This window comes from Balearica regulorum, chromosome 1, assembly GCF_011004875.1.
Source record: "Balearica regulorum gibbericeps isolate bBalReg1 chromosome 1, bBalReg1.pri, whole genome shotgun sequence".
In the NCBI taxonomy this organism is placed as follows: domain Eukaryota; kingdom Metazoa; phylum Chordata; class Aves; order Gruiformes; family Gruidae; genus Balearica; species Balearica regulorum.
The window spans coordinates 7,790,656-7,818,279 of NC_046184.1; the positions used below are offsets into that span (position 1 = coordinate 7,790,656).

General features: G+C 49.1%; 1 protein-coding gene across 10 annotated transcripts in view; it reads right to left on the reverse strand.

Annotated features, from left to right (window-relative positions):
- Window positions 1-3,223: 3,223 nt before the first annotated feature.
- Window positions 3,224-27,624, reverse strand: part of FRMD4A (FERM domain containing 4A) — a 383,039-nt gene continuing 358,638 nt past the window's right edge. For 8 of the 10 annotated variants that reach the window (XM_075767470.1, XM_075767639.1, XM_075767219.1 and 5 more), the window contains exons 15-23: window positions 26,279-26,412; window positions 23,060-23,182; window positions 18,664-18,892; window positions 17,391-17,447; window positions 16,667-16,904; window positions 16,082-16,246; window positions 13,396-14,255; window positions 10,865-10,961; window positions 5,619-6,943 (exon numbers count right to left, since the gene is read on the reverse strand). In XM_075767470.1, coding sequence (XP_075623585.1) covers window positions 6,841-6,943; window positions 10,865-10,961; window positions 13,396-14,255; window positions 16,082-16,246; window positions 16,667-16,904; window positions 17,391-17,447; window positions 18,664-18,892; window positions 23,060-23,182; window positions 26,279-26,412 — 2,006 coding nt within the window. In that variant the 3' untranslated portion in view covers window positions 5,619-6,840. The other 2 variants (XR_012837828.1, XM_075767783.1) reach the window with 2 other exon arrangements.

Genomic DNA, 27,624 nt, shown 5'->3' on the forward strand with positions numbered 1-27,624 from the left:
TGCAGCGGAGCCGGTGCTGAGCCCGCTCCTCTGCGGTCAGTGAGAGGGGAGGACCTTCTCCTGGCTGCCCAGGGTGGGATTCAGGCGGGTGTTTGGGTCTGGTTCCCACCTGGCACGCGTGGGCTGAGGACTTGTAAGTGTTTTGCTGCTGCAGCGGTAGGCCTGGGACGATGTGAGCTGAACCACCTCCTGAAGAAACTTGCTAATATTCGGTGTATTGGTTTGTCCGAGTCCTCACCTCGACTGGACGTGTGGAGCAGGAACTGGTGCCCTCCTCTGAAGGAGCTGCCTGTCTCCCGTGGGTATCCGCCATGTCCCGTGGCACTGTGAGACGTGACGGTGGGGGATTCCTGCTGGCAGTGAGTTTGGAGACACATCTTCAGGAACTCGGGCTTCTTCTGGTGACTCTGTATTCTGATGTGTCTTTTTGGACAAAGGAGCTTTTCAGTCTGGAGTGTCTGACCCCAGAGAGAATGTCAAGAGCTTAAACAGTTTAGAAGTAATAAAAATGAGGCTGAGGAGACCTAACCGGCGCTTGGGGAGGGGCCTGTGGGGAATAGACAGGGGTTTGGGGGGAGAAGCTGGGCAGATGTCAGGAGCACGGAAGAGTTTCATTAACAGTGGTGTCTGGTGATTTTTTCGCAGTGCTCCCTACAGATACTCTTCAGAGGCATTATAACAGGAAACGTTTATAAAACTGCAACCTTATCCCTCTCCCCACCCAGATGATTTCCTGAGCTGTTTCTAAATCTTCATCCTGACCTTAGTTTTGAACTCCTTAAATAATTGAGGGACAATATTGTCCCTTGTTTAGAAGAGCTGTAATTTCCCTGGAAAGTGCAGCAAGTGAGTAGCCAGGGGATGGTTTAAGGAGCATTGTAATGTTTGCTTTAGCGGGAACTGGATTCCTTAGGGCATTTGCAATCATATTAGATATTTTTTCCCCCCCCTCCCAATTTAGAGCTAATTATTGAGGAGAGTTTTAATGGTACCCAGAGCACCGGTTTGAGTGGGGATGCGCCTCCTGTAGGGACGTGATTTTGGGGTTGGAATGTTTTAGTCTGATCAGGTTTTAAAGAATGTAATTTAAGCAATGTGCCTCCTTGCTGACAGTCCCTGAAATACAGCCGCCTTGCTTGAATGAATCCCATGACGGAAGAACTTTATCCCCTTGCAATTCGTGGAATGGCGCTGCACAGGGAACCGAGGAACTGAGAAGTACTTTCTCACGGCATGGCTGTGTAAGAGTTTCCAGCTGTCCGGCACATGAGAGCCAGCTTTGGTCCTCGGGGGATCCCAAGGAGGGGGGACACTGTTACGGCAGCTGCTTTTCATCATCGGTTAGAGGCTCTTTGCAGCTGGATGGCCCCAAATTACAGCTACCAGACCATGATCAAATAGTTAATAATGCCTTTTAGCCAAAAAAAAAAAAAACCCTCCAAAACCCACCCGAGTCCAGTTGAGGGATGAGTGGGTGTGGTGCAGCTGTCACAGGGCTTGACAGTTTTTGTGGGGAGGGTATGTTTCAGTTTAGCGATTTAGACTTTTCCCTCTGGGCTTCTCCAGATGTTTATTTCTGATAATTCTTGCATTAGGCGGAAATAACTCTGCTGAATCCAAAGATGTGTAGCCGTAGGATGAAGTCATGCTTTCACCGTAGCAATGGCGGGAGTGTTTTTAGGAGTACAGTGACCCGGTTGGTGGTTGCAGCCCCTCACCCCTTCCCCAGCCCGGCAGCGGAAGGGGCCGTGTGAGTGCTACTGGCAGAGTACGTGATACCTGCCTTATATCGGCATTATCGTGCCCGATGGCAGTTAAATGCCTTTAATTCCTTTTTTTTGCTTTGTCTACACTGCTGAAAGGCTCTTAGGGTTGGTGTGTGGGGGATCAGTTTGTTTTGAGTGAGGAATGGACAGAAAATCTCCGTTATTGATCCAGAATGACTTCACTCCTCTGGGGGAGGAGGAGGAGTATGTGGCGTGGTGCCCTTGGAAAGGGCTGGTGTGAGGGTGTGAGTGCCGGTGCTGACTCTGGAGCAGGTTGTCGGGAAAGCTGCTCCTGGTGTGTTGTAGGGCTTCGAGAGGTGCTTGCAGCAGTATCAGAGGCACCGCTGAGCCCAAGTCCCAGAGTTTGGGGGATGTCTGAAAAATTTCACTGTTGCCACTTTGTCCTATCCTAAAGCCTTTTGGAGGTCTAGTGGAGGGTGTCCCTGCCCATGGCAGGGGGGTTGGGACTAGATGGGCTTTGAGGTCCCTTCCAACCCAAACCAGTCTGTGATTCTGTGATTCTACGGTTCACTACACAAGATCGTCCCTGTGCGGGGAGCGGGGATGATGGCCAGGGTGCCCTCCTGGCTCCCAGTTGGTGCCACTGGCGGCTCCCCATGGCGCGGGGGGGAATCGGGGGCGTGATACAAGAGATGCTCGGTGGAAAGGAGCGCCCTGGGCAGTGGGAGTAAACAGGAAGAGCGGGAAGCAGCTGTGCTGGGACGTGCGGACAGGTCCCGTGTGGAGAGCGCGTGGCTGCGCGGAACTGCCGGCCCGGGGGGTGCTGGGGGGGCTGCAGAGGTCACCACGGAGGGGAACGGCGATACTAAACGACGTCCCTGACCCTGTGCAGGGGCCAGGCTGCTGGCAAAGCCCCCTCCGAGCTAGAGCAGCGTCTGTGGGGTGGTTCTCGGTGCTGCTGCCTCGGGAGCAGAGATGAACCTGATGCTTCTTCAGGAATTCAGCCCAAGGAGCTGGCGGTTCCTAGGAGCGCTGGGGCGAGCGTGCTGGCGCTCAAGCCTGTCCTACGCACCTTGGCACTGCTGCCGAGAGCCTTGTAGCTCCTTCGCACCCAATTCATACCAGCGAGTGATAATTTTAGTTATTTCAAGTTACGTGAGTTAGAAGTAAATATTATTTTCACGACTTTGTTTCCTACTGTGGTGGGAAGTCAATCCCGCGGTTCCTTGCTGCTCGAGAGAACGCGCAATGGAGCGAGCGGGGATCTGCTGAGTGTGAGTGCTGAATCCCAAGAGATCTCTGAAGGATGGGCTTTTTGGGGGGAATGCCCGGTGTTTCCTGCCATCAGGCCCCTGGCAGCAAAGGAGTGGGTCCCTCCCAGGATCCCTGGCCAGCTGTGCGCACATCTGGACGGAGCATTTCACAGAGGTGGTGGTGCGGTTGCCCCGGTAAGGGTTCCCCAGGCACTGTGCCCTCTGGAAAAGACCACTGCAAGGTTTCATTTTGAAAATGCTTTAATAAGGAAGTGTTGACAACACCGTTTTGCAAAATGTAAAGGTAACTATACAAATTCTTAATACAAAAAGAATAAATTAAAAGCAGATCTTTTTTAATTCTGCAACTTTTTCTACAACATACATATTTTTCCTTGATTACAGTTGAACAGAATCCAGTAAAATCATTTTCCATGCTCTAAAGTCAATTTCAGGAGAGACCTAATTTTTTTCTTTTTTTTTTTAATCTTTTTTTAAACTAGAGAGTCCATTTTACACAACTTGTAATAAAACTATTGACATTAATATATATGTAAAACTTTACATCTAGTTAACTAAGCAGTAACTGGTCATCTGATAGCACCTGAATGGAGATCGGCTATGCCTGAAACTAAAACTAATACAGAGTGAAAACAAATTGGACTGTTTCAACATTTTCAACACTCGACTGCATATAATATCATTTAAAAATAAACCCTGCCTCCCAGCGCGGCCCGGTGCGCAGACCGTCCACCCGGCTCCTGGCTGAACAGAGGGAGCGTCAGACGTGAGGACTAAGAACACGATTGTGGCTTTATGTCAGATGGAGCCTTGAAAAATAAAAAAGTAAAGGAGGGGTTAAGTTGGTAGTCAAGTGCTTGTATATAATAGCTATGTATATACCCCTCCGTGTTATACTTAAATATGTTAATCTCATATGATTAACATTTTATGTACATTTGTGTTTAATTGAATTGAGCTAAACAGTAAAACCTGTTTTACTTAATCTGTCTTTACTACCAGACTGGCTGCTCACGTGTGCCTTGATTGCAAAACAGAAAAGCAGAACACAAAGCAAAACTCAATCCGTTTCTAGAAAGCTTTTTCTCTACTCCAGCCTGTTTGCAATTCAGGCTAACCATTTATTTATTTCTTTTTCCTAATTTCAGGGCTGCCACCTTTTAACCTTTGCTGCAAAACTGCAGATCTGGTCTTGGAGGAATTACTGTTTCTTCCTGTAGTGCCCAGAGGCCTCATAGTGCCGCTGTTGTTGAATTCTTTTTAATTAAAAGAAGGTACACAGAAAAAAAAAAAAACCCCGAAACAACCCAGAACCACTTACCAGGGAAATTAAAAAGAAAACAGACAGTTGCTCAGAGCCCCTAAAAATCCGTGGGCTAAATTACTTGCTGCAGCTTAATTTGGTCCTTATTTAATCCTTTCACTTTAGCTACCGAATCTTATCGGTAAACGTCACTAATCGGTGCTATCTCTTATCCAGCTAAAAATCCAATTAGGAGCTTGAAATAATTCCCATGTTAGACCCCAAAGCACAAAGAGATGGTGAAACCAGCATTTTGCACATCCGGATAACGGGTGCAGTCTCACCGCTGTCTGCTCTTCCCAGAGATGGGTTACGAGGCTTCAATTACTGTCAAAGGGGTTGTACTCCTGCGGCGATTCTTCATGGAGGTCCAGAAGCACGAGGCTTGCACGGCTACCTTTAAAAACCCCTCGCTAGTATGAAAAAGTATGCTCTTTTTTTTTTTTTTTTTTTTTTTTTTTTCCAGAGGGATAATTCATTTAGGCTTCATGTGTGAACTTGAAAGAGTTTCCTTCCCGGCTCTGGTGTGGATTTCCCTGGACAAACGACAGCCTCTGCTGCCCACCGCTGCCCCGTCTCTGCGAGGCCACCTCCCCTGCCTGCCCAGCGATGCGGGACGGCAGCAAGCGCAGAGAACTGAAGCAAACGCTTCTCACGTGTGTTGCAGAAAGGTATTCGCGTGAGCCGCTCGCATTAATTTTTAGACCCCCCCCCCATCATCTTTCCAAGCCTGATTTCGAAGAGCCCATTCTCTTTTAAAGCCTGGAATGCAGTTTTCCAGCAATCTTAATACCAAAAGGTGTGGCAGCCCCCCAAGTCGCGGTGTTTAATTTTCAACGTTTCGCCCTACTTTGTCTGGTAGACGCTGTTGTTATTCTTGGAACACACACACGCACACACACACTCGCACGTTTTTTTTTCCCCCCCTTTTTTTCTTAAACTAAAGCTAACTTCAGTTTCTGCTTTTCACAAAGTAACCCCCTCCAGCCGTTTCTTTTAATGCCTTTCCCATAGGAAATCATCGTTTGCACGCACAAACGGGGGAAGGCCGGGTGCCTCCCCCCATCTAGTGGCAATAAAAACAGCATAGCACCGCAATGAAGACTAGATGTGCCAGCTTCAACATCCACCTAGATTGTGCACTTGTTCGTTACAAAAGTGTCTTTGAGGCCTTTTAAAGTTCCATGGCTTGACATGTATAAAGCATTGCTCAAAAGTATGTGTAAACTTGCAGCTCCTTCCATGACGCTCTCGCACGATTCCTTTTGGTATCAGCAGGCAGCTCTCACTTGTTTCCAACACCTAATTTCGTCGTTTCTCTTTTCTTGTGGTCGCTTCTCGCAATGGGAAGATTCGCCTGGTCTGCTGGTTGTTGGACCCCGCTGCGGAGCCTTTCCCTTTCCCGACAGACCGGTTCTCCCACGCAGCGGTACGCCGGGTGACGAGCCCTTTGCTACACTGGTGCTAATGAAGGGAAGATGAGTGGAACAGATATGTTAATGCAGCTTTACCGTGTCAATTAGATTGCGATGTGCTTTCCCTTTGATTTCACGTTAATGCTTTGTGCAGAAATCGATTAGAATTTATTGGCTGTGTCTGTTTGTAGAAAGGGTTTGGGGTTTTTTTTTTTTTGGCAATTTTTATCTTCATCAGAGTATTAAAAACCAAACCAGCAGGACCCCAACCTCTCTATGCATTGCCAGGCACAGAGATGCTCTGAGTAGCAGTACTTGCCTCCGCTTTAGATAATGCCTTTGTAAACCTCGTTTGTCCAGTTGAATAGTAGCTTGTAGACAGCGATGCTGTGATACCAGCCCAGACCTCCAGTGTGTCTTCAGCACATTGAGTAATTTTACTTGCACGCAGGTGGGCTCAAAGCGAAGGAAATGCCGTTTTAGGGAGGTGGTCTTGTCTGCCATTGAGTTAAATGAGAGAGATGTTCCTGTCGCAAGAACTTGCTGAGCAAACTCACCCTGCTGACGTTGGTGTGGCAATCTTTAGCAGTGCAGATCTGATTGTGAGACTCTGACGCATCTTTGAAGTGACGGGATTTTGCTATTTCATAACAGATGCTCTTCCAGGACTATGATATCCATTTCTCAGCCTCTGTCCCATTTCCCCCCCCCCCTCCCCCCTTTAAACTAATGCTCCGTTGGCTTCAGATCACAGGTCATGGAAACCTTACTGCTGTTACGTGCCACAGAACAGTTAGATTTGATGTAAACCTTGAAAGGCTTCCATTGTTTCAAAGGAAAATCGATTTTTAACTTGCCGACTGGCTATTGAGATGGCTGCTCATCTGCACCCACTGTGGGGGGCTGTGCACCGGTCTGGCAATGGGACACACTGCGCTCTGTCGCCGTCATGGTGGATGTCTCGGGGCCAGTGTTCTGTAAATGTCATCTTGAATTGCATCGTGAGAAAAGTGCTTAAAGTTGAAGCTGGTGCTGGGTGACAGTGCATCTGGGTAAGGCAAATGAGAGGCAGTGAGGTGATCTCAGAATGGCATTGATGTGATTAACTTGAGGTCAGGGGTTCACACTAGAGTCCCAGGCTTGGCTTTTTCCTGCCCATACCACTGGACATCTGCTAATTCCGGATAGAGGGGAGAATCCAGGAAACAGCTATCATTGTAGCTCCTGCAGGAGAAAGGAAACTTCATTAGGACAACGAGGGCTCCTGGGAAGCTCAGCCCCAGGCATAAAATATTGTATTACGGGTGGGGAGGAATGCAGGATATTCAAATCCACATCTGCAGGTACCCCCAGAACTGATGTCTGGGGTGAGCTCAGCATGCGAGGCCCTGCCTTCACCCAGTTTGCTCTCGCCCAGTGGTCCCATTCCCCCCAGCAACCCGCCTGGTGTGAGAAGGCAGCAGAAGCCCGAGCTCTGGCAGCCTCTCCAGAGTTTTGGAGGATGCCCAAATGGCAACAGGCAGAGCTGTTGTGTTTTCAGCCCACAGCTGGCCAGTGGTAGGGGCTTCGTGAAGGGGACACACTAAAAGAGAGCAGAGCGGCTGCTGGAGAGTGAGAGCTTGTGGCCGACTTCACCAGCTGTGTCCCTCCCACCACCCGTGGTACCACACCTGCCTCTGCTTTCCCTGTTTGTGGCCTCTTCCCTCCGGGGGTACAGCAGCAGGGCTCTGCCTTGCCCGAAGGGCTCTGCCTTGCCTTCCTCTGCCTTCCTCTGCCTTCCTCTGCCCAGTAGCGAGCTAGGGTAAAGAGATTTTCAGTAGAACGCTCTCCAGGGAGCACAGCAGCCATCCTGGCCCCAGGCTGCATTACCTAGTGGGAACATGGGAGGAGGAGGAGGGTGGTGCTTTCCTGTAGCACTTCTGCTCTGGGCAGAGGCTCCTGCATCACCTGGCAATCCCGGTTACGTGGCTTCCCAGAGGTGAGCTAGCAAGCGACTAGTGGGAGGGTGCCAGGTCCAATGTGGAAAGGACCATGTGTTGTTGTAGGTAGCCTAGTCCTCATCTTGGGGCACCTCTCTTCACAAGCTTCTTTTGGTGTATGGCTTTTTGTTTGCTTGCACAGAGCAGGCAGGACAGTTTATGGGAATTCTCTTTGCTATTTATCTTAAAGCTCCAATCGCAGTTGGCTTCTGGCTTAGTCTGCGTAGCTCCTTGCCAGAGGAAAATACTGAGGTCAAAATCTTGTTGATATTTTGAAAAGTGACTGCTGTATCTGCATAGTAATATTCAGAATTTATGTCTCTCCTTCACGCTTTGATTTTAACCAACTTCCAAACTAGAGATTGCTTTGAGGCCAAAAGTGGGAAATGCATTTTGTATCTGTTTACTGTGGGGTTCTCACTCTTCTCACTCCTTCCTCAGCTCCCTCCCCGCCTCGCAGGACTGATCTCACATCTGATGCAGTCCGACAGTTCCTGCTTCCTCTGTCCTGTTTTCCACCTGGTTTCCCTGAGACCGGTGTCTGGGAGGAACCTGAGCAAGGGCATCACCGTCTGCGTGTTAAAGAGCCTTTTGTCTCCCAGCTCTCTGCTGGAGTACGGAGGTTTATGGGTTACCCCTAGAAAGCTGTGCTTGAAATATTTGACAGATGCCAGCTGTCAATGGTTGTAGATTCAAATAAGAGTGTCAGACATGATGGCAGTTTAATTAAAATAGGAATACTCTGAGGGTTTTTTTGTTCCTGCCACCCTTCCCCCTCTGTTTTCTCACAGGAACGGGGCCAGGATGGCTCCTCGCTCCAGGAAACCTCACTGCTGCTACCAGCCTCTGCATCATGGTAGGGAAGGAGGAGAAAGGGGTGCTGGGTGCCATGGCTGGAGTGCTGCCAAGAGCTCAGTCCACGTCCCCCAAGGTCCCTGTTTACCCGGGTTCGTCTCCCTGCCACTCTGCTCCCAGACTCTTCCCACAGCACTCTGCCCACGCTGCTTTGAAATGTCCCCAGCCACAAATTTTCCACTGCCACCTGCTCTCTGTGCCCGTTCAACCTCTGCATGATGGCAGAGTGGGCTGGCCTGAAGTTCTCTTTCACAAGGGAAAGCCCTGCAGCCGCAAACTTGCTGAAAAGGCAGAGAGAGGACTTCGAGGTGCTTTCAAGTTGTTCTTCCAAGAGCTGAAGGAAGCCTTGTTGCCAAACAGGCACAAAATTAAAAGGGCTATTCCTTGGGACAGCGGGATGCCAGTTACTGCCCTGTGTTCACGGACTGTAATGCAGAAGGATGAAAGAACAAAACGTTCCCTTACTATACCTCTATTCATCAGTACTTTGGTGGGTTGGAGACTGAGACTCATCCATAGTGGGTGAGTTGTCTGTTGCTTCTCTGAACAAAGGAGAGCAAAAAAGGAGGAAAGAGGAGAGAGGAAATGTTAAAGAAAAGAAGTGACACAGACATTGTTACGAGCTTATTAATCCAGTGGGGAAACAAGCTGATGAATCATCTTTAGAAAAAGTTAGTGACACAAAAACGTGTTGGGGAGAACTGTCAATCTTTTGAGTCGTGCTGGGAGGGCACAGCCTGCTCCTGCAGTGGGGGAGTTTGTGTTGTGCATCTAATGGCAAACTTTATCTGCTCCTCCTGTATTTGTGCGTACACCTTGGGTGTTACGCTCAGGCATGAAATAAGTGCTGATTTGTCTCCAGTTCTTTTTGCATTGGTGGTTGGTGCAGGACCTAAGCTATACATCTAGGTGAGAATTTGGCTTGATGCATTTTTGCTGTGAGAGACAGGATGCAGGAGTTTTCTTGAATGGAAAAATATGAAAAGTTGGGATTTTCCAAACAGGTTTCTCAGCTGGCGGCTCACCAGTTTTACTTCTGATCATCATGGAGATATTTACAGGAATTGGGATTGGGATGGAGACTGAGACTAAGATTTGAGTCTAGACTCAAACCCTTAATAGTGGAAATTTCAGTGTACATTGAAGATAGCTGCCATTTTGCCAATCTTGTGATCCCTTGACTTTTTGTAAAATGGCACCAGGAAAATTCTGCTGTTCTAAAGCTAGAAGCACATGCAAAAATCATGTGAGGCTGGATGTCCAATGTGTGAATTTAAAATCCAAGGTAGGTCCAAGGGGGTTGTGGTTATGGCTCTCCTCATCTCCATTTCAAAGTATTGTCATGAGCAGTGCTGGAGTAAAAACAGAGGTCAAATTTGCTCATAAGTGACCAGAAGAAATCAAAGAGCATGAGATTTTCCAGTGGCTGCAAAGTGAAATGTTTGCAAAGTTACTGGTCCCAATTCACAACTCAGGGGATCGTCTCCGTTTTGCTACTCTAGGGGCTATGGTATTTTGAGGACCGCAGTCTGAAACTTTCTAGCTGATCTCACCAAACTCAATTTAGATGCAAAAATCTGGGACGTGCTGAGGTTGACAGGATCTGGAAATGATCTTTATTTATGTGGCAGGACAGAATTACAGGAGATTGCTAGAGAATACCCACAGGAGCCTGCAGAAGGCTTTTTGTTCACTCCTGGAACTCCCTGCCTCACAAAGAGGTGCCAAAGAACCCAATTACTATATATACACATGAGTAATGGCTACCTGCATGTAATGACTCACGCTTTGGCAAAGCACATTTAGTTAGTGGTAGCTGAAAAAAGATGCACTTAATAGTCATTAAGACACACTGCTAGGGGAAAACCTAGCAGAAAAACGTGGTTGCTGCACACAGAAATATGGTAAGCATCTAACCTTGCCTTTACAATGAAGATCTCCTTGGTCTGGACAGCAGGCGTGATGGTTTATAAAAAACAGATGAGCTATTTCAACGTATGGAAAATTGGAGGAAGACGACTGTCCCAGCAGGAAGAACCTGCAAGGCTTCTTTCCCTGTGGATCCGGCACTGCTTGGAGCAGTGCTGCCGGGTGCACGTGGCACTGCCACATCTTGGTCAGCCTGAACTAGAGCTCCACAGCTACGAGAGCATTGGTGGGAGCCTGGAAGCACTCTGTGTGGGGGTAGGCTATGCAGCACTCGGAAAATGTTCCCTGTACCCGCATTCTCCCTTTGCTTGTGTGTGGGGAGGTTTTTCTCACCAGCACCGAGTTCAGGTGAATTCTCTACCCTGATCCCACAGACACTCACCCAGTCTGCCATGCGAGAATGTGGTGGGGACTGCCCGGCGGCGTGGCTGCTAGTTCACTTGACGGCGTTGAACTCCTCTGGCTGTGAGGTAAGGCAGCTGAAAAACAACCAAAGGGTGGAGAAAAATAACCGGTGAGGTGAGGGCACGAGGGTCAGGGTGGTTTAGAAGCATCAGCTGGTCGGACCAGCAGAAACACGTCCTGCTGTGAGTAAACACAGCCTGGGAGTCAGAACTTGTCCTGTTCTCAGATGGCTGTGCCCAAATGTGGCACAGGAGCAGCCAGCCTGGTGCGTGTCACGGGCCGGATCCATCCTCAGCTCTGCAGGAATGCTTTGTTTCAGCCCAGCCTCCGGCTGAATACAACCACCCAGACTCCTGAGCCTGCCTGGGAAACACCGCACCTCTCCCACTGTCACAGCTCAACGGTTTTGCCGCTGCCTGGACTGGCAGGAGATGCTCTGTGTCCCTAGGAGCCAGAGCTGGCACTGACGACAGTCTGGACAAGTACACTGCTTCACGTGCAGAGGAGGAAGACAGCACTGAACATTTCAAAAGCTACAACTACCTTTCACTGTGCTTCTGTAATAAACTGAAGCTGGGTTTTGCTGACCCTGTGGGACCAGAGGAAGGCTTATCTTACTTCAGTGAAGACAGAAGTGAGTAGAACTGAAAACGTGGTTTTCAGTGGTTCTCGGGGGAGTTTCTCCAGTGAGAGTCTAGCTAAGAATCCACCTGACTGATCTTTCCTCCTCCTCAAGTCCATACAGCGCTGACCCTCCAAATTTAATTTTATATGCCTAGAAGTATGAGGCTCTTTGAAGGACAGTGTGAAGTCCAACAGACCTATCAGCTAGGGCTAATCAGCTAAAAATGATGGATGTTTCTACCTGGCATCCCATTCTGTGCTGTTAAATTCTTTAGCTGCTGCCAAATGACACTTCAAGAGAAAAACAAATTTTAATCTGCTCCTGGGAGCCAACAGCCCCCGAGGTCAGTATCTTCCCACAGCTGTAACCTGGAGCTGACTCTGAACGCAAAACCCAATCTGTGCTGCCAACTGGTCATGACAAGCTGTGATTACTGAGCACACTTGCCACTGTGCTGCCCAGATATCACATTTAGATGTAAAGACCCAGCTGGGTGGGGGAACAGACTGATTGGCAGCGGTTTTTATGTGCTCTCCCCCCTGACTCCGCCATTTTCGTTTCCAGATTACCTAACTGAACTGGTATGGTTTCCAGAGCTAAGCAAGGCAAAGATTTCCCATGTTCAAGCACTGGATGGAACAGAAATGCCCATGAATCAAAGGGGGGAAGACAGATTTTCATATGGAGACACGGGACGGTTGCAGCAGCTACTTGATTGTGTCTTGGTTCACATCTGGGCTTCCTACAAGTGTTGGCATCACACATAAATCAGCCTCTTCTCGGACAGCTGTTGATAGTCCACGAGGAGCCTGGTGTTAAAACGCCTCTCTGACTCCACACTAGAGTCAGCAGCGAGCACAGAGCCCCGCTCGTGTCAGCCTGGTGGTCACTGTGGACCGGGCACGGTGCTGGGATGTCAGAAGGCCAACAGCCAGCATGGGTGGACCAGTGGTTCTGCTCAGGGAGGCTGCGAGGGCCTGCGGCAAGCCAGGCTGGAGCAATGGTGTCTGCCAGGCCAAGGCTGAGGCATGTGGAAGGGTGGGCATCGTGCAAACTGATTAACCAGCAGTCCTGTCCATGCGGGGCAGGATTCAGGTTTTTTTAAAAGTCCTTGGTCCATCCAAACTGGCTTGTTCAGCGGTGACTGATGGCCAGTAAATATTTAACCCTGGACTATTGCATAACACGTAGTGGCCTCCTCAGTTTAATGAATTCGACTGTTTTCTTACCATCTAATATTAACAGCAGAGAGGAGTGCAAAGCTCTGTACATGACAAAAAGGCATAATACTGCACTAACATAAGTGCTCTGAAATTCAGGATATTATCAGCAGAGCTACTGGAGCTACATGGGAAAACCAAGTCTCAGCAGTGCACAAAGACGTCATCGCTCAAACATTTTCGGGGGGGGGTGGAGGGGCTGGGATGCTCCCTACTTAACCTTTCTCATGCTTTTGGTGATTCACTCAGGACACGCATTCTCCTTGTCTGCGCTGAGCCCCTGCTTGCTTCATCACTCCCCTCGCTGTGCTTACTAACAGTGACCGCTGCCATGGTTTCTTCACTTTCAGCCCCTAGTGCCATCACCAAAACCCAACTGCAGTCTGAGGAAAGACTTGGCAACAATGGGGCTTCAGTCCCTCCCCGTCTTTTGAGCCCATCATTGCAAAGTGATGATTTCAATGGGAAAAAACCCCTGAGTGTCTCAGCCAAGGCTTGCCCCCCAGTGTTATGCCTACAGGCTTGGTGAGCAGCATGTGAAGGCCAGATAACGCGCAGATAATGTCTAGCATTGCCCTCCAGCTGGGGTGTAACGCCTGACATGAATCTGGGCTGCACGAAGCCCCCATTCCTCCTGCCCCTTTGCCCAGGACCATCTCTCACCTGACGTTGCTTTACACATCTGAGGCATTCTCGTGACCCGGCTGTGCGCCACAAAGGTGCTTTGCGAAGATGTGCTGTACTGGGAGCTGCTGTCTGAGGAAGTGGAGCTCGTGTGCGAGAGGCGGCTGTGCTCCTTGTGGGAGGCCGTGGACCGCTGGTACCAGAGCCGCAGCTCGTCTGACACGGCAGTCCTACCCGAGCCTTTCTCGTGACCCTCCCTGCCCAGAGATGGAGTCCTTATGATTTGGGAGCGGGAGGGGGTGAGCCTGACGGAGTCCACTTCATCCCCATGCCAGTTCTCCTTAAACATCCCCCCCGCTGTGTAGGAGTTGGAGGTTTTGAATTGTGCTTTCACGCTGTAGTGTCCCTCCTGGTCGTTCTCCAGGCTCCGCACCACCACGGGTGTGGAACTGCCCTCGATGTACAGGGGATACTCTTTGATCCTGTACTGGGAGGAGGGTTGGCTCTGGCTGTGCAGGTAGACGCGGTGGTGCCCTGTCCCGTTCCTCGCAGCCAGGTTGGGCATGCTCCCTGAATTGGAAGAGACCAGGTTGCCCGCTGATTTGTGCCTTTGCCTCTGCCGCTCTCTGGCTTTCGACGGGGAGTCCTCTGCCAGGGTGGAGTAGTTGGGGTTCATCTGAGCGGGGTAGTAGTGCTCAGAGCTAGAATGGCTGGTGCAGGAAGAGCAGTCGTCCATGGGGTCAGAGCCGTTACTGCTACGAGTCCTTGGAGTGTAGAAGTCGGGGCTCCCTGTCTCATTTTCTGAGCCGAGGAGCTTGCCTTGCGACTCCAAACTGGAGCTCCGGTGTCTAAAGTGCTGAGCTAAGCTGTGCAGTCTGGTCGGGCTGATGTCTACTGACCTGCAGGTACCAGGAGAAAAATCCAGGCTGGTAAGTCAACAAGATGAAGCACTCCCCATCCCCTTCTGCACAGGAGGCCAGCCTTGCTGGCAAGGGAGCCTGAGGGCACTGAAAACCTGGAGCCCCCAGCACTGTGTGGGGCTGCTGCCTGCAAAGCAACCTGCTTCCCTGCTGTAGGGTTTGGGGTGATTAGGTCCTATTCCTTTTCCTCTGTGGTCTCCTTGGTGGTGGCATCCAGTCTGCAGCGCCATGTGGGATATAAACCCTTGCCCAGCCCGATTCCTCTGTGGCTTGCGACCCTGGGAAAGACCCCATCTGAAGGGCAAAACCTGGGAACCTCAAGCCCCAGCTTTGGTGGTGCGGCCCCGTGGAAGAGCTTTTGAGTCAGCACCATTCCTGTGCTACCAGGTTCACCTCGCTCTAGCTCTGCAAATCCTGAGACCTTAGCCTATAAAAGGTGGTGGGATTCCCTTGCAAGTGACTTACTTGTGAATTCCCTGCACAGTTAGAATCCACCTGGCATGAGACAGACAGACAGACTGCCCATACTTAGCCCAGAATGCAGTGATTCCTCCACTGGCCTTTCAAAAAGTCACCTCTGTCAAGCAGCTAGGTTTTACTGGGGCCCAGCCGTGGGTAGCACGTGTAAGACTGTCAGTGGGTGACAGCCCTTCAGGCAACCACCCCAAATCGCAAGTTTACAAGGCTCGATTCACAGCCAAGTCTGGGTGGTCTCTGTTCACCCCGGCTGTTTTGAAGAGCTTCAGCCATCCGTTCAAGGAGCAGGAACACCCCACAAACAGTCACACACATGCATGACGGACGGCCAAGGCCAGGGCACGCAGCTCATGAATGAGCCACAGACTGATCAATGGTTGTTTCAAACACCCAAATGGCCCCTACCCAGTCAAGGCCAGTTCTCAAGCACTGTGCCAGGCTCGTTTCTCACGCAGCTCAGCTCCAGTGTTAACAAAACATGGCACTCTCAAAAGGTTCTCCCATCCAAAAACTTGTAACAAACTTAACCCAGGGTCTTAATGCCTTGCATTGTCTCTGCCCGAGTCGGATGTGTTGGCATGGCTCTTGATTTATGCCGAGCTAAATGATGTTAGCACTACGCCTTGGGGCAGGATACTTATTGCACATAGCTTCAGCTCAGCTCTGCTTCCCGCAGTGTCCATGGAGTTTGCCGCGAGAGCAAAATAGCAATGACGCTGAAGAGTTTGTAGAAATCCTGCTGAAAATTGGAGTCAAATTGGGCCACATCGAATGACCTCTCTTACACATTTCAGCTCTTTCCTCTGTCAACCCTGGGCTTATTCCACTGCCACCTAGATCCTTGGATTGCTTTATACAGGCTCTCCCTCCACATAAGATCACACACGTGCAAACATTTTATCTATGAGAGAGAATTAACACTACCTAACATTTTGTATCAGACAGGAAACAACATGTTATCTCTAGCTGGATCCATGGAGGAATTTACTGCAGAATTTAGCAGTAGCACCACATCCCTTTTAAAAGCGGTGTGGTGTTTGTAGTGCCTCTAAACAGTCCCTGACATGAAAAGTCCCAGTGGAAGAAAAGCTTGATTACTTTGATGGGGAGATGAAGGGCAGGATCACATTTATCTGAAGTGATTTCGGGATCTCGGTTCAGGAGAGATTCCCTACTGGCAACAGGACTCGAGTCTCTGATGTGAATAGGACTGGTTTGTGTCCTTTCCTGAACTGGGAACTAATTCATATCCTGGGGGCAGGATAAAGCAAAGAATATTTATTTCAGGGTAAGCAAGGGGAAATTGTTGTGGAGCCAGGAGGACTTACCGTGTGGAGTGGACGTAGTGCGGACTGCGTACCCGTAGATCCGGTGTTGACGGCATGCTGGACTGCGAGTTCCAGTGGGGAAGGCTCCGGATGGGGCTGTTCTGCAGTGAGCTGCTCCCTCCTGCCTCGGCACAGCTCCCGGTGCTGGGGAACCGCTTGTGATTGCTGCAGAGCAAACACCCTACTTCAATTCCTGGGCAGGAATTTGGGGAAGGAGCTCCCATGTTTCTCTCTAGATCTCAGGCATGTACCTGTGATCTCGTAGGGGTGAGCAGGAGCTGGGTCAGTGGCTGCTCTGAGTTGCATCCCAGAGCTATTGCTTCTGCAGGTCAAGATGAAGCCCCATCAAAGCCCTCAGATGATCCACCATCATCCTTCTTTTCTCAGTGTTTTTTTAAATATCATTGAGATACCAAGCACCACTCATGTGAGTGCAGCCTACTTTTTATGCCACACTTATTGGCCAAAACACCTAAAACTCTCCTTTTGGTATGGTACACTTTATAGATTTTGAAAGGGCTCACACCCATCCCTCCTGAAAGCAGAGGATGTCTATGTCATGGGGCTTCAAGATAACTGGCTCACCTGGAATGACTGTGTGAGGAGCGTTTCTTGACTTTCTCATAGGGTTCATCCAAGGATGACTCGCTCCACATCTTGGGTTTGATGGGGGACTTGTCATAGTCGTTGCGGTGGTAATGCATTTGGCGGAGGCCTTCCAGCGACTGTGGAGGAGGAGGCCTGTTGTGCAAGGGTGGCCGGGGAGGGAGTCCTTTGTGTGGGGACTGGAGAGGGGATATCGTGCTGGTGACCTGAGAATCCTCTGTGAAGAGAAGAAGGGAGAGAGGTGATGGCTGTGTGATACCTCCAATGGCAGCACAACCCTGGGGGACACCACCACACCTCCAGAGCCTGCTTCCTTACCCTGCTTCCCCTGGTTGCCTTCAGGAGCAACCTGAAGAACCGACTTTCAGAAGTGCACCGGCTGACATTCACATTTTGGGAGGGAATGGCCAGCAAGATGCATTAAAACAACCGAAACCTTAAGAGAAAATAAGGGAGCATTCTGGGACTGTCTTTTGAAAGAATTCAGAGCAGTAACCACAGCAATACTCACTGCTCCAGGCCTGATGTCTGACTACAAGTTAGACTCAGGGGAAACTGCTCTCAGTCCGGAGCGTTTTTGGTACTGAGAGTTCTGGGTGGACTATTACACAGAACAGTTCCTCCATTTTGTGTGTCAATCAGGAGTTCACACATCCTTCCCTGCTTTCTTCCTGCCCTCTAGAACATATAGCGGCCAACATACCGTCCTCAAGAACAAGGGCATCTGAGAGGGAGCTGTCTTCACTGGCAATGTTTCCTTCTGAGGGGAAGAAAATACAAAGATGGTCAGATGGTCCTGAGAATCACAGTGACTGAGTGCTGAACTGCACCGTGATCTTTGTCCACAGAGTCTTAGCCTTCCGCAGTCACCCACGTCTTCCTCCTCACATAGCCAAGAGGTGAGATTCCTATAAACAACTGACTCAGCCCACTCTCAGTCTCGGAGGGCTTAGCTGCAGGCCAGGTCTTTCACTAGCAGGCTGCCTTTCAAGGAGCTGCTAACTCTTTTCAATTAATGGGGATTAAGACTGAGTCACAACAGAGAGCTGAGATCCCCAGAGGATGCAAAATGGCATGGTGCCATTAGCGAGATTTATAACTTGGGCCTTAAGGACTCTGGGTTTGATCTCTGCCTTCTTAAAATGATCATCCTGTTGCTAACTAAAGGCCCACGCTAGGTACCAGTTCTGTGTAATTCAGGGAAATGCTTTCTGAGCATCCTCTGTAGCAGCAGGAGAAGCTCTCACGTCCTTGGCATGCACACATCTGAGCTGCCTCCCCCATCCCGTGTCCTCACAGCTGTCTGTTATCCCTGTCTGCGGTGCAACTTGGTACCCAGGTCACAAATACAGCAGCTCTAATCTCAGTTCCTGCTACAAAGGCACAGAGAAAAGCTCTGCAAGTCAAAGGGAAAGGGCAAAATCAGCAAGGGAGAAAGAACCACAGCAGAAAGTTAATGGATTTCATGAAAAACCAATCAACAACCCAGTAAACCATAAAGTGCCCTGAGAATTACATTGTAAAAAAAAAAAAAAAAGAAAAAAGCATTTGAACACAGCAATGACACTGCTACCACTTTGATTTTACAGATGCCTTTCAGCTAGAGAGCTCACCCCAATCTGCTAACATTAATTACATTTGTACAGCACCACTCTGGAGGAGACGTTAACAGAGCGATTTTATAGGTGAACAAAGGAGTCATAGTCTGCTTTCCTGACACGCTTATGATCTACAGCGTGACACTGCTTCTTGTGCTGTGAACCAGCACATCCCCAATGCACAGCACGCAGCCCAGACACCCATCTGACAGCACACTGGTACGGGAGAGGACAACCCAACTGCCAGCACCCATGGAGTCAGGAGAAGGAAGAGGAGGGAGGAAATCTGTGCCTCAAGCCACGAGTTCAAGGCAAAAATTTTGCTCCCTCCCCTCCACAGACCCTTTGGCGATGCCATGGGTGCTGAGCCTCACTTACCATCTATGATCAGGGAGGCTCTCTGGGTTGGCTTCTTTCCAGATTTGATGCGATACTCATTGATGGCATTTTCAATCTCCTGCAGTTTCTTCAGTGCGTTCAGGTAGGATGTCTTCCTCTGTTTCTTCAGCTTTTTGCTGACGTTCGGGTCGCTCGCCAGGCGCCGGGCAGCCTCTGTGATCTGGGACTGAATAGCAAACTCCCTCTCCAGGCGCTCCAGCTCTGCCTCCTGGGGAAAGGCAAGCGGATTCTGGCTACCACCAAACTCTCCCAGACCAGCTATGGGGAAGCTCCCCCTGAACCTGGCCAGTGGCCTCCAACCAAGACTCTCCATCAGCAAAGCCATCCACGATCATGCTGCTCTCCTCATCTCAGGGCCTCCCTGAGCACACTCCTCTCACCTTCATCTGCTCACACGAGAGCCTGGGAGCACAGCTGGTGGAAGGGATGACCCATACAAGTAGGATGTGTGCTCCAGCCCTAACCCTGCTGTGCTGTTCGGCTTTTCATCCAGTTCAGTACGGCTTAGTTCAATGGTGCTCTACTGCTGACAGTGCTACGTATTGATGCAAAGCTACAGTTTTAACCTTCCTGACAGGTTTGCTTGGCACCCACCAAACTCTTTGGGGTAAAAATGCCAAAGACAGGCTAATTCCTCCCTGTGTACGGCCAACAAAATCCAGGGGAGAGTATGAGATGAAGTAATTATAGGCTGCTGCAAATGATTGCACCAGAAAATTGTCTCCTCGAGGTACAAGCCAGGAGGGTGATTTCAGAGTGAGCAGTGTGTAACAGCAAGCTTGCTGTATGCCAAAAAGGACTAGTGTCTCCAACATTAGCCTCTGCAGGGTCTCAGCAGAGCTTTTAAGCGCAACGAGGCATACCCTGGAAACTACCTACTGATTTTTAGTTATCCTCCAAAGTCAAGGGATTTAGGCCAATTTATGCCAAGGCAGAAGCAGATATAGAGCTTCCTGCTCTGCACCGGGACCCCAAGCTGTGAGCTTCAAAGGTACTTGCTAATCTGCAATGGATCTGGCTACCTTCCCCAGCTCGATGGAGTTTTTGGTGTTAGTCTGCTAGAAAGGGGAACACAGTACGTTGCAAATTAGGGAAAAAACGCCAAGGTCTTTTACTTCTAGCGAATGATGGGAGTTCAGATTGCAAGCACTGACAGACACAGATTGACGGAGATCCCCGTTATGCAAATTCAAATTCTTCATTTAGTAGCAGCATATGCTGCAAGAGCTGATGCTGTGGAAATTAATCAGACTGAAGTAATTCTCTGAAGTTTATATTCTGGGTTTCTGGCTTAAAAAAATCCCTTTGCTGTCAGTGGTGAGTCAGCATTGCCTTTAATCTATAATTATCATTTCCCCCACTTTACTGAAGGCTGAACCCACCCCTCATCTTTTTAATAGATCTCTTTTTGCTTTGAAGACTTTATAAGCTCTATCAGCCCCAAACTTATTTAAACTTAATTTGACACCATGGAGTTTTAAGGCCTGGAACCTGGTTCACCGCCTTCTGGCAAAATCCTTCCTAGAGTCAGGAATTACAGACCAAGTAGAGGCGATTACCAAAAAAATGCAAGAGGATCCTTCCCTGCAAGTCTTGCTCTGACAAAGGTCTTTCTAAAAGTATTGCATTGGGTTTGTGTGGCAATGTTTTGGGGGGTGGGGGATGACGACTACAGAAGTGGCTTCTGTGAGAAGCTGCCAGAAGCTTCCCCTGTGTCTGACAGAGCCAATGGACCTGCCACTGGCCAAGGCCAAGCCCATCAGTGCCTCTGGGATAACATAAAAACAACTTAGAGGCACTTTTGCAGCCAGAGAGAGGAGTGAGAAGATGTAAGAAACTCTGCAGACACCCAGGTCAGTGCAGAAGGAGGGGCAGGAGGTGCTCCAGGCACTAGAGCAGAGATCCCCCTGCAGCCCCTGGAGAAGACCATGGTGAGGCAGGCTGTCCCCCTGCAGCCCATGGAGGTCCATGGTGGAGCAGAGATTCCACCTGCAGCCCCTGGAGGATCCCATGCTGGAGCAGGTGGAGGCACCTGAAGGAGGCTGTGACCTGTGGGAAGCCCACGCTGGAGCAGGCTCCTGGCAGGACCTGTGGCCCCATGGAGACAGGAGCCCACGCCAGAGCAGGTTTGCTGGCAGGACTTGTGACCCCATGGGGGACCCACGCTGGAGCAGTCTGCTCCTGAAGGTCTGCACCCCATGGAAAGGACCCACGCTGGAGCAGTTGGTGAAGAACTGCAGCCCCTGGGAAGGGCTCAGGTTGGAGAAGTTGGTGGAGGACTGTCTCCCGTTGGGAGGGACCTCAGGCTGGAGCAGGGGGAGAGTGTGAGTCCTCCTCCCCCTGAGGAGGAAGGAGCGGCAGAGACAAGGTGTGATGAACTGACCACAACCCCCATTCCCCGTCCCCCTGTGCTGCTGGGGGGGAGGAGGTAGAAACTGGGAGTGAAGTTGGGCCTGGGAAGAAGGGAGGGGTGGGGGGAGGTGTGTTAAGATTTGGGTTTATTCCTTATTGCTCAACTCTGTTTTGCTTGGTAATAAATTAGCTGAATTTTTCTCTAAGTTCAGTCTGTTTTGCTCTTGACCATAATTAGTGAGTGATCTCTCCCTGTCCTTATCTCGACCCACAAGCCTTTCGTTATACCTTTCTTCCCCTGTCTAGAGAAGGAGGGGAGTGATAGAGCGGCTCTGGTGGGCACCTGGCCCCCAGCCAGGGTCAACCCACCACAGGTATGGAGAGTTTAATGCGAGCTGTCATTTCAGACCTTCACAGATTCAGTTCTAAATCGTTCAGTATATCTTAGAAAAAACATATTAATTTTCCTCCCAGCCATAATTGTCTATTTTCTTCCAGTGAGGCCCCTATAAATAAAGTCTCAGAAAATGAGGGCTATCATCTGCCTTCAGATGGAAGCACCTCGCTTCAGGTCCTTGCCACAGTTGGTAACATCAGTCCTGAATTTACGTGACTGAGGGAGTATTGCACCTTTTGTTTTAAATGGAGTTTCCAGTGTTTGCACTTGCTGAAAAGCGCATGAAAATCATTGCTGGCCTCTCTAAATGCTCTCAAACTGGCAGCCAAATAAACACAGCTCAACATCATTCCTTGAGAACAGAAATTTATGGTTTTCAACATAGTCTTAAAGTTTGACAGATGAAAAGTAGAGAAAAGCTGAGTCAGCATGTTTGGATTGCTGATGCCAAAAGGCAGAGTGCCTGCAATGGGGAGGAGCTGCTTTACCTTCATGCTCTCCCCACCTAACCTTGCCAGCAGAGTAAGGACATTCCTCACCCGCTGGCCCCAAAAGCTCCCTTGTAGCAGTAAGACCTGGGGAAACTGGAGATCAGATTATAACTGAGCAGCCAACAGACTGCAGGGGTTTTAGGAGTAACTCAGCTAAGCCGTGCTTCCCTTTGAAAAGCTTAATTAAATGTGCTAGTTCATGAATATTTGACTTCGGTGGAATTCCTCTCCCAGGCTCCATTGAGAACAAAACTAAAGAGCTCCAGCTGTTTATTTTTTCAGCAGAAGGAAAATGCCAACAAAACGACAAACAGTTAATTCCCTGGCTGAACAGAACCTTAAACCGCACAGTCGCACCAGCTTCAGTTTCTCTTCTTACAAAAATAAAAAGGAAACTGAAGACTGGAATATACACAAGTGTCTTGAGACAAATGCGTCTCTGCAGACAATAGCTTTACTGTGAATCTGGTCCCGCCTTACAGCTGCTGCAGGCCTGTTTTCACAGCCACGGTTCAGGGCACTGACCCAGCGCATTGTGGGAGCAAGGGAAGAGAACAAACACTCCCTGGCAAACTTAGAAAAACATAATTCCAGCTCCCCATAGGTAGGGACGAAGGCTCTTTTGTTTAAGGACTGGGGAACAAAATGCTTTCATCTTGCTATTGCAGGGCTAAGACGGTTAATTGTGGTGCTTTTCTCCCCATTAGGGGAGATCTGAATTCGGATTGCTACTGAAGCAGAAAGCAAGTGGCTATTTGGCTGTTTGCAATAACACCACTGGGCAGCAGCAGGGCTCAGATGGCTCAAGGGCCTCCTGATGGGCTCCCCACTCACACAAGTCACTGCGCTTGGTCATCAGAACGCTCGGACTGTCACGGCCCAGTTGGTCACCCCGGCTATTTCTGTTACCTCTAGCAAAGCCAGGGCTGAACTTTGAGGGTTTAACCTTTACTCCAGGTCTGAACTAAGGGCACCAACTCTCTCACTGCCTAAAAAAAAAAAAGGCACCGTGATCAACTACAGTCATTTAAAGCAAAAATGACTGTAAGACTGATGCTTCCTATCGGATGCATGCTGGACATCTCAGAGACCCGAGGTGGGGAAAGGGGACTGGAAGGGAAGGGCACAGCCTTACCTCTCCCTTTGGCAGGATTTTCTGCTCATCCAGTTTAAAGGCAGTTCCTATTCTTCTCCTTACAATAGGTGGCTCCTCCCCAGGATCTAGGGGGTATTCTCGTGGCAGCTTCCCTGTGAGCTCCTGTAAGCAGAAAATGCTGTTAGTGATCTGGGAAATCCTGCAACAGAGCAAAGCACCTTGCCACCGCTCTTGAACTGTGATGGCAAAATGACAGGCGTTCATTAACAACATACCCAGTTCAGCCAGCTGATAAACATACAGGAGAGCACCCAGCCCTGTAAACTTGTCCCAGGACCTGACATTGAGGGTGGGGAACTTTTTTTTAACCTATGTGTGAATACAGACTTTTATGGCTTACCCAGGGTAGGTCTGTAGGTGGTGCCCATCCCTAGGGCGTTGGGGCCTGAGGCTAAACAGACTGCAGCACACACACTTTCATCTCTGCTGCAGGGTGAGCAGGAAAGAAGAGTTTCTATCTGCTGAGCTACTTCTGAGAAGGGGGTGAGCAGATCCAAGAGCCTTCAAACAGGATGCATGGCTGCTGAGTCAGAAAGCCCCACAGGCAACAGCCGTGCAGGTTATGACCTGCACAGAAAAACATTCCCACCTGATTCATGATGTGTCTGAGAGGAATGCAGTGAAAATGGTCACTAAAAGCACTGCCTGGTACCTCATTACCTGTCTGATAACACCTCATGTATCAGAGCCCCTTCCAAACCCCAGTGATGTCATGGGCAGCTTTGGAGCAATAGTAGATGATGCTTTTTCAGAGTGATGGGGTCATTTGCAAAGATTTGTTCAAAATCTGAAGCAAGCCCCACAGAACTGAGGAGTATCTGGAACACAGGAAGCAGCAAGCACCAATATTGACGTTAACACTGTGGGGTTTTTTTTCCCCCTAGACTACACAATACAGCCACACATATCTGAATTGAAGGCATTCAAATGCCTACAGAAAAAGGCAGGAGCCTCACTAGGAGCACAGCCTGACTCCTTGTACTCAAAAGTCTCCCCATGAAGGACAAAAGGCTTTTGTGTTCCTTAGCATCAGCCTTGAGAGGATCCAGCTGGCAGAGTAACCTAAATCATCTGAATCCCAAAGAACAGCAGCTGACCTTAATGGGAGTGTGCAGCTCAGGCCCCTGCCTGCCCTGGCCTCTCCCCCACTCCCTAATGGGGTTTTTCTTTCTACTCTTTTCAGGTCACTAGGAAGGACCTAGCCTTTTCAAATCCTTCCTTTAAGCAGTTCCCAGCAAAATGGGTTTGCAGCACAACTCTGTGCTGACGTGCACAACCCTCTTTTGCGAGAAGCACTGTTGCAAAGTCTCATGAGTCCCATCCAGTGTTGCCCCTCCAGCCCTGTGCAGTTATTTCAGGTTTTCTTCTGTAAAATGTTCCTTCTAGTGTGATGTGGCTCTAAGCACTGCATCAAGACACAGATTCCTGTATCCTTTCCGGAGAGAAACAACAATATTTTCTTTATAACCCCTAATTTAATATGAAGCAGGGCAGTGGGGAAAGAGTTAATATCTTCTGTAAAATGCCCAAGATTGGAGCAGAACAAAATTAATGTGGGCTACCATGCTGCCTCCATAAACTGAAAAGTATTCACAGGCACGGTCCTGAAATGTAATCTAAATTAATAAGTAACTAGAGTAGTGATGGCCCGAAGTAACCTGATGCCACTGTTATGAATGGCTCTGGCCACGCTTATTTGATTATGCCCCCACTTTTAACCCTTTTTTATCTCCTGGCTCCCTCTGTTTTGGCCATTCCTATGCCAAAGCAGAAAGGATGAAGGGCAGCCTGAGAGGAAATACTTCCAACAGGGGGCTGCTGATGGATGAGCTGCAGGGTTGCAAGACGGTCAGATTCCAAGCGTCCATCAACTGCCTCTCTTGGATCATCTACAGAAAGCACGAACGCTTTCTACCAGCTCTTAAGGTGCTGACAGATGTGCTCTGGCCAGCCTTGCTGCAGCACGCTAAGGAGATATTGCTTCTCATCGCTGGCTCCATGCCCCAGAGGGAGCTTTTGCCTGCATCCTGGTTGCTCACAAAGTGCCTGAGGCTGCACTGCAGATGGAGCTGGAGTTAAAGCGAAGGCACTGGGCTGTGAGATCCTGCAACTGTGGCACATCTTCCCCTGCACATGTGCTGCTGCAAGGCATTAGCCCTTGGCAGTCACGCAGCGTTAGCTTAGGGTGGTAAATTCCTTCAGGGCAAGTAGAGCACTCCACACCTTGTCCATCAGCCCCCAAAGAGCATGTGACTGCTTCCTGCAGATGATCTTAGCTCTGTACTCGATGGACTTACAAGACTGGATCTGGTCCTGTGACCTTTATCAGCTCAAGTTGTTTGCTGAAGTCAACTGGGACTTCTCAGGTGGGAAAGGATTGCTTGTGTGGAGTAAAGAACAGGAACTGGGGCAGCAGAGGTTTCTGCTGACGTTCTTTGTTGAGAGGTATTTTCGACGACTTATTCTTGTTGGCGTTAAAACTATACACTAATTGAAACAAAGTGCAATGAAAGCTGAATCAGTGACCTATGTCCCCCATTTTTTTCAAAGGTGAGATACACATCATATATTAAGCTACAACTGGAAGATCTCGGTGCCACTGTCTGCAGTCAGCTTCCTGTTGTGTTACACACCGTGATTTGTTCTTAAATTCAGATTTTCAGGCCTGGTAAACAAAGGAGGATTGCTGAATGACCCAAGTGTGCTGCTGCTAAGCTCCACACATATGCAGCAGGGCTGTGATTTCCCCAAACATTAAACTGATCTCTAAACTGGCTTCCTGTGTACTTCAAGAATGAACTGGCAGGTGAGTGGGAAGGCTTTGAGATCAGTTCCTGAGCTGTCCTGCATGTCCTGGGATGACCACAGTGGATCCTCTTCGTAAGGTCTGCCACCACACTGCCAGTGACTTACCAGATAAAGAGAGCCTACACAGAACAGCTGAGACCCTCCTAGCCCCAAGCCAACTGGGTGCCCAGCTGACATGGGGTCCCCCTCTCTGTGAGGTAAATGTCCCATGACCTTGCAATCTGGAGTTTAAACAGCTGGACCTTCCTGAGGCCTTTGTACAATGGGCTTTGCAAGAGGTGACTATGGGAGGAATCTCTTCTCCTGACTCCACACCACCTCCAAACAATGAGCAGGCTATAACAACACAAGCAACAAAGTGTTACAGGTTATAAAACGTCCATTGCCTACCGCTTCTCGGAGACACAGTTTCTTTAGCTCTTCCAAGCGTTGGCGCAGTGTCTCCTCCAAAGCTTCTTGCCTGGATTTCAGTGCAGCCAGCATGTCTTTCTTGGCAGACTGAGAACTATCTGACTCTTGGGAACCTATCAATAAACAATGATTTCATTAGGCCAGCTGACAGCAGAATACACATCTGGAGTGCTTGTAATTTTACCAAAGCCTGAATGTAGTCCTTCCAAAAAGAAATCAGACTATGACATGAAGCAGGTGTTACCCAGTCATGTTTGTTTACCACAAATTCTTAATGTTTAAGCTATCAGACAGAGATTGGACAGTGGGGCACACAAAGACATTTGTAATCATTATCCAGAAAAATAAAAGCAACAAAATTATTCATTTAAAGAGCCTAGGAAAAAAAAGACATATCATTGCTATGAAAGTTCCCAGTGGTAAATAACAGTACAGTTTAAGAAGCCCTGGAGATGCATTTTCAGGAAATAAAGCCTAGGAGAAACCATTTGACAATATAGCCTACTTAAGAACTGCAATTACCCTAGTAGCAAACATTTAATTCCATCCACTTTGCCTGTTTTATGAAAAACTGTAATGGAACAAAATTACCTAGTGGGATTCCTGTAAAACACACCAAAACAACAGTAACCCATAGGTCTTTCTGGGATAGTAGCTGTTTCTTGTGAAGATGTAGGTCAAGATACTTCAACTGGATGTCCAAATGGCTTGACTTTTCAAGTGGCAATTACCCAGCAACTTCCACTGAAATAAGTCCATGCATTAAGTCAGACTTTGTTGCTCAGATGTCATGACGGCATTTCTAACTTCAGCTCTTCAGGGGAACTTATTGATGGGGTTCCTGATTTTATTTTGGTTTGGGATGGTGCATCAATTGCTATCCATGATCTAGCATCTCAAAGAAGGGGCAATGTTGGTTGTATTCATTTTTGGGTCCTCAACTTGAGCGGCTGACTTTTCAGGATGTGTTTAGCATTTATCCTCTCTAATGCACCTCTGGGCTCGGGGATGAGTCTACAGTGAAGTCACTACTTCGCTCCGATCCCCTGGTTTGCATAAGGTGAGTGCATCCTTTCATCGCAGAGCATGAAGGTCACAGTGTGAGATGAGAAGCAAGGTTAAGAAGGGGCAAATGCCATCTCCACATGCTTTTCACTCATATTACTGGCTGTTGTTCAGCTACAGCTGTGGTTCAAAGCATCCACCTCACGTTTACAGAAAGCCGAGTTCTGGTATCTGTGGTGGATTCAGCGGTAGCGTCCCACGTCTGTCCACAGACGACACCGAGAGCTACAGCTTCACACACTCTAAAGCTCCGCCTCACA